Here is a 14,589-nt window from a genome sequence, read left to right as displayed (position 1 = left end):
ACTATAAAAAGAAACCGAAATAGATCAAATGAGAATATTTAGAATGAACTATTTTGTGAAAGGTGCAAATAAGTTTTTTGACCTAATATCATAGGGCTTTCACACATAAAATCGATATATTATGTTTAAGACATGACGGGAATGTAGAAACACGTTAATATCTAATAAATAATGCAATTATATTGAATAAAAAATCACTCGGAAAAAGGAAAGCAAGCATTCTTATATATTGGCAATTGATTATTATGCTTCAAAGTAACACAGGATATTATATGGACTCTGATGCTGAAGTTGATCCCAGTTATTACGAAGCAATCATAGAAGCAACTCAGGGTAAAGTATTTAATAGGTAAGCAAACAAGAATGCACCGCAGTGCATTGCTTAAACAAATAAATTAACTTCCTAATAATTTATGTTAAGTTATGAAGAAACGAGATTTATTTTTTATTTAGGTGATGATGTGCTTCAAAGGCCAGTATTGATGCTGATATCTTGTTTTCTTCCTCCCACAGTAGATGAACTTGATAAGGCAATGAGATATGCAGTCTATTATTCTAAAGAATTTGTGAAAACTGAATTTGTTATTATTCAATGTTTGACTAGAACAAACATTCTAAACGATGGCAGCTCGAACTTTCTACAACAGTTTTACTCTTTATTACCTACAGAATATAAAAAAAATTTAAAAAAAGTGATAATGTTTCATTACGGTGTAAGTAATCGTGCATTATTAACGATTACAAGTTCTTACATGTCACCAAGGTTTATGAGAAAACTAGAGTATGCGGATTCAATAAAAGAGCTATATCGTTTTCTTCCTGAAATTTCGGAAGAAGAGTTACTGAATAGATTACCATTTATTGTTAAACACGATGATGCTGAACTTCTCGGATTAGAAGCCCCGACCTTATTATCAATGAACTTAATGGAACAATGTGTTTGTAATGGTTATAATGTCCCAGGATATGGTAAAATACCAGCAATTATTGTTGATTTCATTCAAAAGTTATCTAAACCTGATATTGTTATAATCCCAAATTTGTTTAACTTGCAAACATCTGCTGATAAACTTACATCAATAATTGGAGAAGTTGATAGCGGAGTTCCATTTAGATCTGGTGATTCAGATCCGTCTGCCCTAGTTTCTGCATTTAAATTGATATTGAACTCTATGGATGAACCCTTATTAGGCTCGGAAACGTTTCATTCAATTGTAAGCCAATGTAAAATTTCAGGTACCAATGAATTAGCGCACAGCTTCTATATTAATTTTCTTAAAGAAACTATTTCAAAGTTACCAGACAGTTCAAAACTGGTCATAAAATTCTTAGTTGATTTTCTACATTTTGTTTCAACAAAATCAAGCATTAACAATATGACAGCACATAAAATTGCCGAAATATTATCCCCTGCATTCTGTAGGCCTAATTCTATGAAAAACATCACGATGTATCAATCTATTCCACCATGTGTTGAATGTATCACAGTACTTATTTCAGATAGCCACAGTATTTTTAGCAACATTTTACCTGAAATTAATTTGTTTGATCACTTACGTGAAGTAAAAGAGAACCTCAGAAAGAAGAAACTCGAAGAGGCTGAAAAAGAGGAAGGAGAGGAAGAAGAAGAGGAAGAAGAAGAAGAGGAAGAAGAAGAGGAAGGAGAGGAAGGAGAAAAAGAGGAAGGAGAAAAAGAGGAAGAAAAAAAAAATCATTAGGAGCCGGGGACAAAGATGAAGTTGAAGGTGAAGAAAATAACCGATAGTACCTCTCACCTATTATAGTCAGCATATACTCTCGCTAATTTTTATAGTTACATTATTTATTTACAAAGAAATTAATGCTCACTTAAATTTTCTTCAAAATTAAGGAGAAAAATTCTCCCGGCGAGGATCGAACTCGCGACCTTCGGCTCATAAGACCGACGCTCTAACCGAGCTGAGCTACAGGAGAAACTCAGTATCCGGTCGCTGCAAATTAAAGTTATTCAAAAATTGAGGTACTCGAGATAAGTAATTCAATTTGAAAAAAACTTTTTTTAGAAACCAATAAGTTATTTCCGATAGATCGACGTTTACTACCAGTCCCGCTGCTTTCAAAAAATATTTTATTGAGCTAAATTTAATAGGTATGAACATAAACTCCATTGAAACCAATATTTATTTTTATCAATTGGCTTTTAATGCTGTACGTACACTTGGTTGGCCTCCGTAGCATAGTGGCAATGCGTTCGCTTCGTAAGCGAAATATCCAGGGTTCAATCCCCTGCGTGGGCTGATTTTTTAAATTAATCTTTATTTTATTATGAAATAAACTTACATTTTTTTCTTACTAATGCCATTATTTTAATAAATAACATTCATAGAAATCTTATTACGTTAAGTAATAGTTACAATATTTACTCACAGTTTTGAAATATATTTATTAATGGGGAAAAATGCGACTATTACCTTTTCAAAAGTCCATGCTAAATGACATCGATAGCAATAAGTCTTGCCTAATCATCTTAAGTAAAGGCCTTGGTGTGTTTAACATCGTATATAACTACTTAAAGAACATAGAAATTAATGCTGGAAATTCTATTTTTATCTTAAACTTGTCGATACCTGAAGTAGATTGCTTTAAACAGTTCGTGAATAATATGGATCAAAAGCAACTTGATAAAAATGTTGATGCACTTACGAAGAATAACCACCTTCTTTCCAATAAACTTGTGATTATTAATTCAGAAATGAATTTAAATAAAAGGAAGGCATTTTATAACAAGGGTGGCATACATATTGTCACCTCAAGAATCCTATTAACTGATCTATTATCAGAAAGGCTCGACTTCTCACATATAGATGGTATTATACTATTTAACGCAGAGAGCTTAAATGTCAGAAATTGGAATGATGCGTTTATCCTGCAACTATTTAAAAGTAAAAATCCAAATGGATTTATTAAAGGAATTTCACAACGCCCAGAAACACTTAATCAGGGATATTTTGGGCCGGGAATTGCTATGAGATATTTAGGAGCAACAGAGTTATTTTTGTACCCAAGAACTAATACTATTGTTGAAGAATCGTTTAAACTTTCTCAGGAAATAAAAGTAATAGAAAAGTCAGTAAAGGCAACTGAATACTTTTATATTATACAAAAATGTATTAAAATATTATTGGAAAAAGGGCTCCATGAAATTTTGAAATTGAATCCAAATATCGAAGTAACTGTTTTTGACTTGCTATATAACTCACCCAAAAAATTAAAAAATAAAATTGAGTCAATAACACAAGATTTATGGTGTAAAATGACGCCTAAACACAAACAAATTACAAAAGATATTATATCTATAAGAAATTTACTTGAATTTCTATATTTATTAGATGCATCTGAATTCTTTTTTTGTTTGGAATGTATTCGATCATCAAAACTTATCGATTCATCTTGGATGCTAACTACAGAATTTGAAACTTTATATAAGGTATCAAGATCTAGAATATTTAGAGTAACAAATGAAAGCAGTATTAATAGCAGTCGGACTGAAAGTCCTTTTAGTCTTTGTCTTGAAGTGAACCCAGTTTATATTCAATTAATCGACTTAATTTTAAATATTGGAAAAGAACTTACGGAAGATGATATTTCTATTTTATTAAAAGAAAATAATTCATATGAGAAGCAATCAATCAAAAAAAATGTTGAATTGAGCTATGACTTAAATTCTTTTGAAAAAAATTCTGATAAAAACATCAATAACGAAACGATTTTTGAAGAAACAGATTGTATTGAGTATGATCCCGAAAAAACTTACTGCTCAAAAATTAACGAAAAAGGTATAGAAATATGTTCTAAAATATTGGAAAATAATAACCTTGCTCATCAACTTCCAGAATATAGAGTTCTGCTTATTGTTCCTGATGAATTTTGCCTTACAACTACTGAAATCGAATTTTTGGTTCTAAATGGTCCACAAAATTTTTCTGCGATGAAATTAATTGAAACTTTTCAAAACATCGAATTGGACTTAGCGTCCACAACGTCGAACATAACTTCAAAAATAATATCTTCCTTTGGGGCGTCGATTAAAACTAACTCAAACGAAAAAATTCATTCTTTTAATCAACTTAAACTTGTGCTTTCAAAACTAATTAAAAATACTAGTGATTTGCAATATTCCTACTCTTCTAAAAATACTACTATTAGTTCTATCCCCAATTTGAGTATACCTGGAAATAACGGTTTAGAGCAAATAATCAAAAACAATAGAATTAATCCAAAAATAATTATTACTAATCCGAGTGCTAATATACAAGGTAAGTAGAACATTTGTTTTTTTAACATCTAATCAATTTTAGGAAAATTCTGGAACATACTTTCACTACACTCGCCACACCTAATTATAATGTTGGATCCGGATATTTCATTGCTAAGAGAAATTGAACTATTTACTGCAATTTCTGAAAAAAATATAAGACTAAGCATTAAAGTAATTATGATTACAATTCAAAATTCATTTAGGCATGTAAGTTACAATTCTTAAACATTTAAATACGCAATACTTTTTTAGGAAAAGCTCCTCAACACAATAAAAAATGAAGAGCTCTCATGGATAAGCCTTGAAAGGCACAAAAAAACTCTAGTTGTACCATTAAGTGACATAACTGAAGGTGAAATATTAACAAAGCTTAACTTTTCCTCAATATGTCAAGATCTATCTAGAGATGAAAATAATATTCAAAAGATAATCGTCGATATAAGAGAATTTAGATCGTCTCTTCCGTATCAGCTTTTTTGCAAAGGAGTTAAAATAATCCCCATGAGTTTAGAAATAGGCGATTATGTAATATCTCGTGATGTATGTATTGAACGGAAGTCACTACCTGACTTAGCCAACTCACTTACTAATGGAAGGCTATTCACCCAATTGCAATGGATTTCAAAACATTACTCGATCCCTGTAATATTAATTGAACTAAACAGCTCAACAGAATTATTAAATCATCAAGGAATGCAACAGAACTTTTTGCCAATGAAGTACAACTCTAACGACATTTATTTGAGATTAATTCTTCTAGCAAGGCATTTTCCCAACATCAAATTTATTTGGAGTAGCAATTCGTCATTCTCCTCATTAATTATTCTCCATATTAAGAAAAACAGAGAACAACCAAATTTGAAAGATGCTAGTACACTGAATACTGGAATTCTCAAAGAAAATGACGATATTAAGCTTGAAAAATATAAAAAATCTACAGAAAAACGTAAAAAAAGAAAAGTATCATCAGATTCTACTAAATCCAATTATTATGCAACTACATTTTTAAGGAATCTACCTGGGATAAATACCAAAAATATTAAAGTTCTTACTTCGAACTTTTGCTCAATTAAAGAAATAATCAATGCACCATTGGAAAAGTTAATATACCACTTAGGGATTTCATATGGAACATCAGTTTTTAGAGCATTACATGAGGACTACTCAGAAAATGTAAATTTGAAATAACTTTTAGTTAATTAAATTGTTAGCATGTTTATAAGTACTTTCATTCAATGATAGACTATTCGATTTCGAAAAACCATCAACAAAACTGTTAGAACATAAATTTGAACGTCGTGCTCTACCCCTCAAATTTTTTTGAGTTGGTGACTTCTCTGCACGTTTATGCTCGAGAAATTCGATTGCTACCTTAAGTGCAGCAGCAACTGTTCCATGCTCTTTCGGGTTAAAGGATCTGGTTGCCCTAGTACCTCCCGATGTAATAAACCAAACACGCCATGTTTTTCTTCTTACACACCAAGAGATTCCAGTGTGTCCAACAACTTTCCAAGACTGTCTTTCTGGATACCACTCTACACCCCCAATTTCATCAAGCCTTCCCAAAGGAGCCCCCCCAGAAGCAACTAACATGGAAATTTCATCATCGTTTTTACATTTGTCACTACTATTGCTCTTAATCCTTGTTCCATCAACCATCATATCTGACTTTTGACGTGAAAAATGAAACCTCCTGCGTATTTCTGAATTACTCGTTTCGACAGATGAAGAAACATTATCTGATGATGAATGTTCGAATTTACTTTTGTTTAACACTAAATTAGTATCGTTATCTCTATTTGGAACGACCCAAACCCCATGTAAAGTGGATGTGTGAGAGACTGATGAGCTATCAGATGATGCTATATCGCAATTATTACTTATAAAGAATGTATCATCTACATTTAATGAAGCTTGATCTACATTTGAATATATTTTTTGATTGGGTACTTGAGAATTACTCAAATACTCTCTATAGCTACTATTCCAATAGTTGGAAGCCTCAGAATATCCTAATTCATTACATGCTTGAGTAGAATTTAAACCTTCAAATAATTTCTGTGTTGAATGGATACCATCTTCTTCTACTTCTGGAGCAACCCAAATATACTCATCTCCAATTGTCGTTCTTGCAGGTAATGTAAGCTCATGAAATTGATTTGTAGTAAAAACTGAACCTACTCCAGGATTGTATATATCTTCATAACCATCTAAATCTTCAGAGTTATTTATGCATGAATTCCATTCAGAGTAAGAATTATACATCGATTTTACTGATGAAACCTCTTCATTCAGTGGCTTATTACATAAAATATTGGAATCATATACTTGATTGATTTACAAATATAGTAAATCCCACTACCAATAATTGCTCAGATCTTTTCTACATAAATTCAATAATATAATTAACCAGAAAACGTCTCAATAGAATAATTTTTTTATTGAAAAAATTCACTACAGATACAACTTTAAAATGCTGTATCAATCAATATCACTTAAACATGTATACATAGGTATCAATCTGGGTACCTACAATAATAGATGAGGAATTACGACATTACGCTTTAAGACTATACTGCAATTATTTTTTTTTTCTGGATATAAAATACTGAGAATCTTGCAAATTGCAATAAAATATCTTAAGTCTCACAAATAAAAAAAATGTAGTAACTTATTATCTCATTCACTATTGGTAATACTAAAGCTGAGATATATTTACTGATTTACTGAAATACTTTAATTAAATCGCAAAATGCATGCTTTTTTTTTGTGCAGCAATTTGACATTAGCGCCGTCTTGTGAGTATTAATCGCGCACTGGCCTTTTTTTGTCATGTTGAGTATTTTATAAAATTCTGTTAATTTATATTACAAGGATGAATATGATAGATGAGCAAGTTGATGGAATTAACCATGATATAAATTTTAGTAAAACTTCCGATTCTCAACCCAATGAAAATATGGCTCCATCTGCAAAAGAGAAGGGAAATGAGGTAGGTTTTCAGAAATGTACTTGATTATTTTCATGCATAAAATTTAAGGAGTACAATAATAAGGAATATGAGAAAGCCATTGAACATTGGCTTAGAGCATATAGGTCATGTTGTTACATTTTGTCAAAAAATGTTTATTCTGAAATGCCAGAGAAAGAAAAAGAAATTAGGGTTTTAAAAATGCAATTAGACTCTAATCTTTCTATTGCATATTTGAAGCTCCAAGACTATCCGAACACCATACACTATGCAAATAAAGCTCTTGAATATGAACCAAATAATTTAAAAGCATTACACCATAAATCTAGAGCACTATTTGAATTGAGCGAATATAAACAATGTGTTGAATGTGCAGATATTGCCTTGAAAGTTGAACCTGACAATATTGTATTCAAAAAAGTCAGGCATAATGCTTTGCTCAAGCAAAAACAATACATTTCGAAAAGCAAAAAAATCGTAAGTTGCATTAAATACTTGAAAAAAAAAAAATGACAGACATCTGATAGAGCGAGGCGCTATTCAAAAACTCCAAAGCCAATGAAAAATCGGTTGGAAAACCAAAACAATATTTAATAAAGACACTAATGGATTACTTTGATTTATTTTTTAATTCTAAAGTTGGAAAGAACTTCACTAATACTATTTCAAAACTTTGTCCGACAAGAGTAGTGAATAATGTAATAAAATAGGGAATTTTAATAAGATGCTCGTTAAATGTTGTATTAGAAAATCAACAACATTCCTAGTCCAATTACTTCATAAAAATGCAGTTCTCATAAGTTTGTTTTAACTTGAATTATTTAGATCAAAAAATAAGTACGGGCTACGAGACTCGAACTCGTGATCTCTTGCGTGTAAGGCAAGCGTCATGACCACCTAGACCAAGCCCGCTGTCACACGCCCGTAGTAGGGCGAATCGAAATAATGGTTAAAATCTAATAACTTTGACTTAATCGGTTCTCGTATTAGTAGGGTACAGACAATTTTGAATATAATCCAGTATCACTTCAATATCCACTTTATTCTTTTCCAATAATCCATTTATTTTGTACTCGTTTTTAACGATATTCATAAACTGAGAATACTTCATTGCTGTGGTAGTTCCAAGTAGCCTTAATATCTCCTCGCTTGTATGAAAGTTTGAAAAAGATGTTAGTGTAGTTTGCAATTCACTATCGATGTTTTTTTTCCAGCTCTTATTAAAATGTTTAAGAATTTCATTAATATACTCTATATTGACTTCATTCAAGCAAAATTTTGAATCAATAACTTGCATTATTCCAGAATATGAATTATTCAAGCGATATTCAATATATTTTTGCGTGTATTCACGAAATAAATGCTGAAAATCATCTAAGAAAATTCCGCTTTTCTCTTGTAGCACTGAAATGATCGCATCCACATTATTAATGATAAATATGCAACCTTCTTCAGGTCCAATGTAGTTTTCATTTTGCAAAAATTCATTTGATGACAATAGCCAATTAATTAGAGACGATTTAACTCTGCTAAATAGTTTCTTTATTTGATCGCTATTACTATCTGGTTCGTCCAAAAGCTTTGTTAAAATCATTAACAATTCTGAAACTCTACGAGTAATAGGATTTAGATGTGTTGGTTTATTTAAAATGCATGATTTAATAAAATCGCGGCTCGAGAGAGAAGATAATGAATAAATGTGGTAAATAATTGAGGACTCTAATGAAATGTATATTGCTTTACTTTGCATGTTATAATATTCAAACAATACGCTTGAATCTGTTATGGGATTTAAAAAGACTTTCAACTTTGATTCGGAAAGCCGTTTAAATTTTAGCATCATGTTGTACAATATTGATAATCCGGTAGTATCGTTTGTTTTCAATATTGTAAGTCGAAAAAATTCCAAAACCTTTATCAAATGATCGCCGAAAATTTTATCAAGAATATCTTTCAAAGAATTATCAAAAAGTTGTCTGGTGTATTCTAATATTAATATGAACACCTTATATATCATCTTCTGTGATTTAAAAAAAATTTCTTCTATTCTTAACACCTTTTTCGATCTCAAAAAAAGTGATTCGTCAATAGACTCACCAATCAACAAATAAAAGCTATTTAGAATTTGTTCTCTCTCTAACAATGCTGAATGACATTTATCATAATCTTTAGAAGTAATCAAAACACCTAGTTCATATTTATTATCACAGAGCCCTTCTACTTCTTTAACAACCTGTGAAAACAACTTTGATGCAAATCCAATGTATTTTTCCCTAAAAAAACTAAGTTTGTTTGTATTTAAAGATAATAACTTTATGACTTTACTCAATTTAATTAATTCAGAAAATGTGCTAGAGTTTGAATATTCTGTTTCCATGATTATGAATATAGATTCACTTTTAGAAAATATTGAATTTAGATTGTATTTCGTTCTATTAATAACAATATTAAATAATGAACTATATAATAAATAAAGTTCCCCTCCAACTTTTGTTCCTCTAATATCTGTATTTTTTATAGTATTTAATTTGTCTAATAAACATTTTAAAGAAATATAATAATCTCCATCAAGCTTATAGTTCCTTATTTCATATATTAAATCATAACTAACAACTGTTTTATCAATGAAATTGTGAATCTTTTCGTGCAAAAATTTCATTGCTTTCAAGCTATTTTGTAGCAATATAAACTTCTCTTTGATAGCCTCTACTTTAATAGAATGCATTGATATTTTATTCTGTAATGATAAAAAAAAATCATGAGCCAAGTCAATATAATAGCAAAACATTGAATTGCTATTATTAAATTCAACGACTTTAGTTCCAAATTTTACAACCTCACTATTGAACTGTTGATAATACATATCTTCTCCAATATGTTTAGTTGAATCTGTTATAGAATTTTTGTCACAAATTGATTTTGTATGTTTTAAATCGGATTTAGAAAATTCATAGCTATTTAAAAACCAATCGGTGGATAATTCTAATAGTGCAATTCCATTACTCATTGTTTAATTAATACTGCATTATGTTTTTCCCATTTCCGCGAAAAGTAATTTTATTTTTACCCCACACCATTAAAATTAATTTTAAAAGAATTAACCTTATAATAAGAAAATTAAATTGCACTATAACAATTATAAAGTATTTACGATTATCTAACGTAAATAGAGTTCATTGTGAGTAATAGAAATTCTTTTAACATTTTTTTTCCTTTCGAACTTGTTTTTAGATCAATCATTAATATTCATTTTAGATGTCATGTCTTTTAAAGAGGTCAATTGGGACTTTATTGAAATAATACTTTGTAAATGAAATATATATATTTATAAATTAATTAATAATACTATCGAAATGAACCATCTAGATGAATTCAATGAAGAATATGATGAATATATTGAAGAAAAGTTTTTTGAACATTTAAATGAAAGTTCTGACGAAAAAGGAATGGAATTTTGTTCGCCAAGATTTGGTGAATTCAACTTTTCTGAAGAAAACTCCAATAGTGAAACAGACAAAGAAGAAGATCTAATTACTTACAATGAAGATAATTTACAATTTTATTCTGATATGGAGGAATTAAATGAAGATTTTCACAGAGAAGATACAAAAAAGTATTTAAAAACAGAAAGTAGCCAAATCAATGAAAATAATGTCACTCATAATATTCAAAAGCCTAGTAGTCTAATTAGTCAATATATTGAATCAAATATATCACCAAAAAAACCAATAAATAGCGATCATGGGAATGATGAAAAAATCTTGGAGACTGAACTTGAATATACGCAACCTGCTTTATTTAAAATCAATTTGAATGGGCAAAAAAAAAATATAAGTCAGAAAAACTTAAGTCCTACTGACGAAAGTGAAATTTCATATAAGGAATTACAATTACAAGTCAAGTCTTTGCTTGAAGCGTCCAGTAAACACCAAGAAGAAGTTCATGCTGAATTAGATGGGCTATTAATAGAGAACAAAAATTATAAAGAAGAAATTTCACGTTTGAATGTTTTATTGAAAAATAATGAATTGCTTTTATCTCAATATAAGCTTAACTCTATGGCTCTTAATGCACAACTTCCTTTTCTAAAAAGCAAGTCACTTATGGAAGAAGATAAAGAAGAATTGCACTTTTTAAGGAATGAAGTAAAAACTATCGAGTCAAAACTCAAAGAATATGAAAAGGAATTAGAAGCGACTAATTTTTTGAAAGGAAAGGTATTATTCCTTGAAAATGAATTAGAAAGGATTACAAAAGAATTTAATGAATTAGAAATATTTCAAACTGAACAACTTAGAATTGCAGATGATGAGATACTTTCTCTTACTGAAGCAAAAAACACTCTTTTTAAAGAAATGCACTTGGTAATGAAGGAAAATGAAGGGTTGAAACTAACAAAATCTGTAATTAATAGAATTGAAACTCACTATAAAAACATCAATGACGAAATGGTTTTGCCTAATATAGGAGAAGAATTAAACGATGCAATAAAATATTTTATGGAAGATAAGAATTCAAATGATGATAATGGAGCATCTTTGCTTGCATTTGAAATATGTCGATCAATTATTCCCAGACTTGCTTATGAAATTGCAGAAGAAATAGTTATTAACCTTGATAATGGTTCTAAATCAGATGAAAAACTAAAAAGTTCGTTTACAAAAAAGAATGCGTCTATTCAGGTAGGCTTCCCCCTACTAAATGGCTCAACAACAGATCATTCAGAAATAGGTATTATTTCATCCAGAAGCGAATTAATATCGTTAAGAAGCGAAAATAGTAAATTAAAAAAGGAAAATCAGAAATTAAAGCAGGATCTGTTTTTAATGAAGAGAATAAATAATCGAACAAAGGATTATACTAAGATAAATTGTGTTAACCGCATGAATCCAAAACAAACTGATTTTATAAATGAAAGCCAACAAGAAGAATTAGTTCTTAGTGGTATCAAATGGTTAACATCAGTTGTTAATGAAATAGATGAACTTGAACAAAGGTGTAGTAGTATTAAAACTTGTAAAAATAGATCCGAATCCAGACGCTCTAGTGCGTATAATTCAACAGTTGCATCTTTTGAAGAGATTAATGTTGATATTAATGACCAATTAACCAAGGATAAAGTGAATCTTGATAAAGAATTGATTACTTTAAGAGAGAAATTAATAAACGAGGGGATCCTTGTTGGAGAATGAATAATTAAATTTTTTTATTGGTATAATGTTCTCGGAAAATTAACTTTGGAAATATCTCTATTTATTGGTGAACAAACTTGAACTAGCCATTTCAAAAACTCGGGGTCATCATCTACCAGTGGTTCTAGATTCTCCAAGGTTTTTAAATGATACCAATTTAACCAATCCAATTCTTCATCTGAAAGAATTGAAATGTCAATCATTTCTCTTTGAATTGGTGCAAATGTGAGAGGTGAGAACTTTAGAAATCTATTCATCTTTTTGTAACCATTATTAATATCTGCTTCAACAATCTCAGCTAAGTTTTCAATTCTTATTCCATACTTACCTTCTTCATAATATCCAGGCTCAATTGAAACGACAGCGCCAGCAGCTAAATTTTGGTTGTAAACGCCTCCCCTTCCAACTTTGTAACAAATTGACCAGGGCTCTTCATGGACAGATAAAAATGAGCCAACGCCATGTCCAGTTCCATGTAAATAATCTAATCCGGCCTCCCATAAGCTGGCCCTCGCTAGAACATCAATTGCAACAGCATTTGTTCCAACTGGAAATACCAATTTATGCAAACGAATAAAACCTATCAATACTCGAGTGAATGTCTCAATTTGCTCAATTGTTGGCCTTTCTTCTCCATTTCCAAACAAAAACAAGGTTCTTGTTACATCTGTTGTACCAGTATAGTACTGGCCGCCTGAATCACAAAGGTAGAGATCAGGCTTAATTATTGAAGAATTCTCCTTTTCAGGGCGATAATGAATTACTGCACCGTTTTCTCCTATAGAAGAAATTGTATCGAAACTTGGGTAAACAAATTTTGGTTGTTGTTTTCTAAATTCAAGTAATTTTTGAGAAAGATCCCACTCAGATACTTTACCATCAAATAGAGTCCCCTCTCTTCCAGACTTGTATAGATAATATAAGAATTTAGTAAGTGCTAAACCATCGTAAATATGGCAATCACGCATTCCCTTTAATTCGATTTCGTTCTTGATTGCACGTAGCATAATGATAGGGGACTCGGAAGTTATTAGTAGTTTTGAAGAGTTAAAGTAGTCAATTAGATATTTATAATAATTTGAGCTGTCATAATTTTCTTGAGGGTTAAATACTTTTAATAATGTGTCCATTGTTGCTAGATTGCAAAAATTCTCAGGCAGCCATATTTTATTCAATTTACTTGTTTGATTTGAATTTAATTCACTAAATGAATGATGAAGTTCTTCCATAATATTTTCAATTTGAATTATTGAAATTTGGTCTTGGAACTCATTTTTCAACATTTCTTCGCAGCTCTTAATACATTCGATATTAACAAAAACCTTAAGCCTAAATGATATTTCCTTCGTTTCTATTTGATCTATCTTATCAAGAATCTCGACAATAAGATATCCAAGGAATACAGGTGTGCAATGTACATCAGAACCTCTTAAATTTAGTAGCCATGAAATTTGAGTAAGACTGCTAAGAAACAATATCCTTGCATTCTGTTTTTTCATCTCCAATAAAACTTTATTAACCTTTGACTTAGATGACTCTCCAGCATACTCAACTTCATGAATAAAAATATCGGTTCTAGTTGGCTTAATCTCTTCTTGTGGCCGTATAATATCGACTAAATTCAAATCTAGTAATTTTATTCGGAAGTTTGTATTTACATTCAGACCAGAATATTCAATATAATTAGTTAAGGCCTTAAATGACATCCAAGAAGTAACCTCAACATCGACTCCTAATGCACCACAAAAATTCTCTTCCTTCAAAATATCTACAATATCAGCATAAAATCCTCCCTTTAACAAATGGACCTGATACTCAGGAGTTGCAGTTTTCTTTGCTTCAACAATATATCTTCCATCAACAATTAAATGCGCACTTGATTTTGTAACAAGACAAGTTCCCTGAGACCCGAAGAAATCTGTCATAAATTCTCTTCGCTTGTACTTATCTGGAGTATATTCCGACATATGGGGGTCACTTGAACTAATGATATATGCGTCAACATCATGTTGACTCATAATATTTCTAAGTTTTTCTAATTTTTCTAATCTTGAAATATTTAGCATAATTGGTAAGTAATTTGCACTAACTCAAAAGCCTTTAATACCAACAGGTTCCTCTTTTCCATA

At 30.4% G+C, this 14,589-nt stretch overlaps 7 protein-coding genes across 7 annotated transcripts; 4 read left to right on the top strand and 3 right to left on the bottom strand.

Annotated features, from left to right (window-relative positions):
- Positions 1-413: 413 nt before the first annotated feature.
- On the top strand, positions 414-1,718 carry ELE39_001723 (domain containing with a Sec14D domain at the N-terminus; the record flags this gene model as incomplete). Its single annotated transcript, XM_067344762.1, has 1 exon — positions 414-1,718. The coding sequence occupies one exon, from the start codon at positions 414-416 to the stop codon at positions 1,716-1,718; it is 1,305 nt and encodes a 434-aa protein (XP_067201938.1).
- Positions 1,719-2,437: 719 nt separating this feature from the next.
- ELE39_001722 (RAD1) lies at positions 2,438-5,485 on the top strand (the record flags this gene model as incomplete). Its single annotated transcript, XM_067344761.1, has 3 exons — positions 2,438-4,295; positions 4,338-4,504; positions 4,550-5,485. 3 exons carry the CDS (start codon positions 2,438-2,440, stop codon positions 5,483-5,485), a joined length of 2,961 nt encoding a protein of 986 aa, XP_067201937.1.
- A 3-nt stretch (positions 5,486-5,488) lies between these two features.
- On the bottom strand, positions 5,489-6,562 carry ELE39_001721 (AP2 domain-containing; the record flags this gene model as incomplete). The annotated part of the gene is made up of 1 exon (XM_067344760.1): positions 5,489-6,562. One exon carries the CDS (start codon positions 6,560-6,562, stop codon positions 5,489-5,491), a length of 1,074 nt encoding a protein of 357 aa, XP_067201936.1.
- A 616-nt stretch (positions 6,563-7,178) lies between these two features.
- ELE39_001720 (TPR repeat) lies at positions 7,179-7,978 on the top strand (the record flags this gene model as incomplete). The annotated part of the gene is made up of 3 exons (XM_067344759.1): positions 7,179-7,289; positions 7,338-7,745; positions 7,796-7,978. 3 exons carry the CDS (start codon positions 7,179-7,181, stop codon positions 7,976-7,978), a joined length of 702 nt encoding a protein of 233 aa, XP_067201935.1.
- Positions 7,979-8,238: 260 nt separating this feature from the next.
- ELE39_001719 (Vps52 Sac2 family) lies at positions 8,239-10,275 on the bottom strand (the record flags this gene model as incomplete). Its single annotated transcript, XM_067344758.1, has 1 exon — positions 8,239-10,275. The coding sequence occupies one exon, from the start codon at positions 10,273-10,275 to the stop codon at positions 8,239-8,241; it is 2,037 nt and encodes a 678-aa protein (XP_067201934.1).
- Positions 10,276-10,621: 346 nt separating this feature from the next.
- On the top strand, positions 10,622-12,460 carry ELE39_001718 (uncharacterized protein; the record flags this gene model as incomplete). The annotated part of the gene is made up of 1 exon (XM_067344757.1): positions 10,622-12,460. The coding sequence occupies one exon, from the start codon at positions 10,622-10,624 to the stop codon at positions 12,458-12,460; it is 1,839 nt and encodes a 612-aa protein (XP_067201933.1).
- Positions 12,461-12,474: 14 nt separating this feature from the next.
- Positions 12,475-14,526, bottom strand: ELE39_001717 (Xaa-Pro aminopeptidase 1; the record flags this gene model as incomplete). Its single annotated transcript, XM_067344756.1, has 1 exon — positions 12,475-14,526. One exon carries the CDS (start codon positions 14,524-14,526, stop codon positions 12,475-12,477), a length of 2,052 nt encoding a protein of 683 aa, XP_067201932.1.
- Between the last annotated feature and the right edge of the window lie 63 nt (positions 14,527-14,589).

Source organism: Cryptosporidium sp. chipmunk genotype I (genome assembly GCF_004936735.1).
Source record: "Cryptosporidium sp. chipmunk genotype I strain 37763 chromosome Unknown contig_19, whole genome shotgun sequence".
Taxonomy (NCBI): domain Eukaryota; phylum Apicomplexa; class Conoidasida; order Eucoccidiorida; family Cryptosporidiidae; genus Cryptosporidium; species Cryptosporidium sp. chipmunk genotype I.
This window is presented reverse-complemented; position numbering and strand designations above follow the sequence as displayed.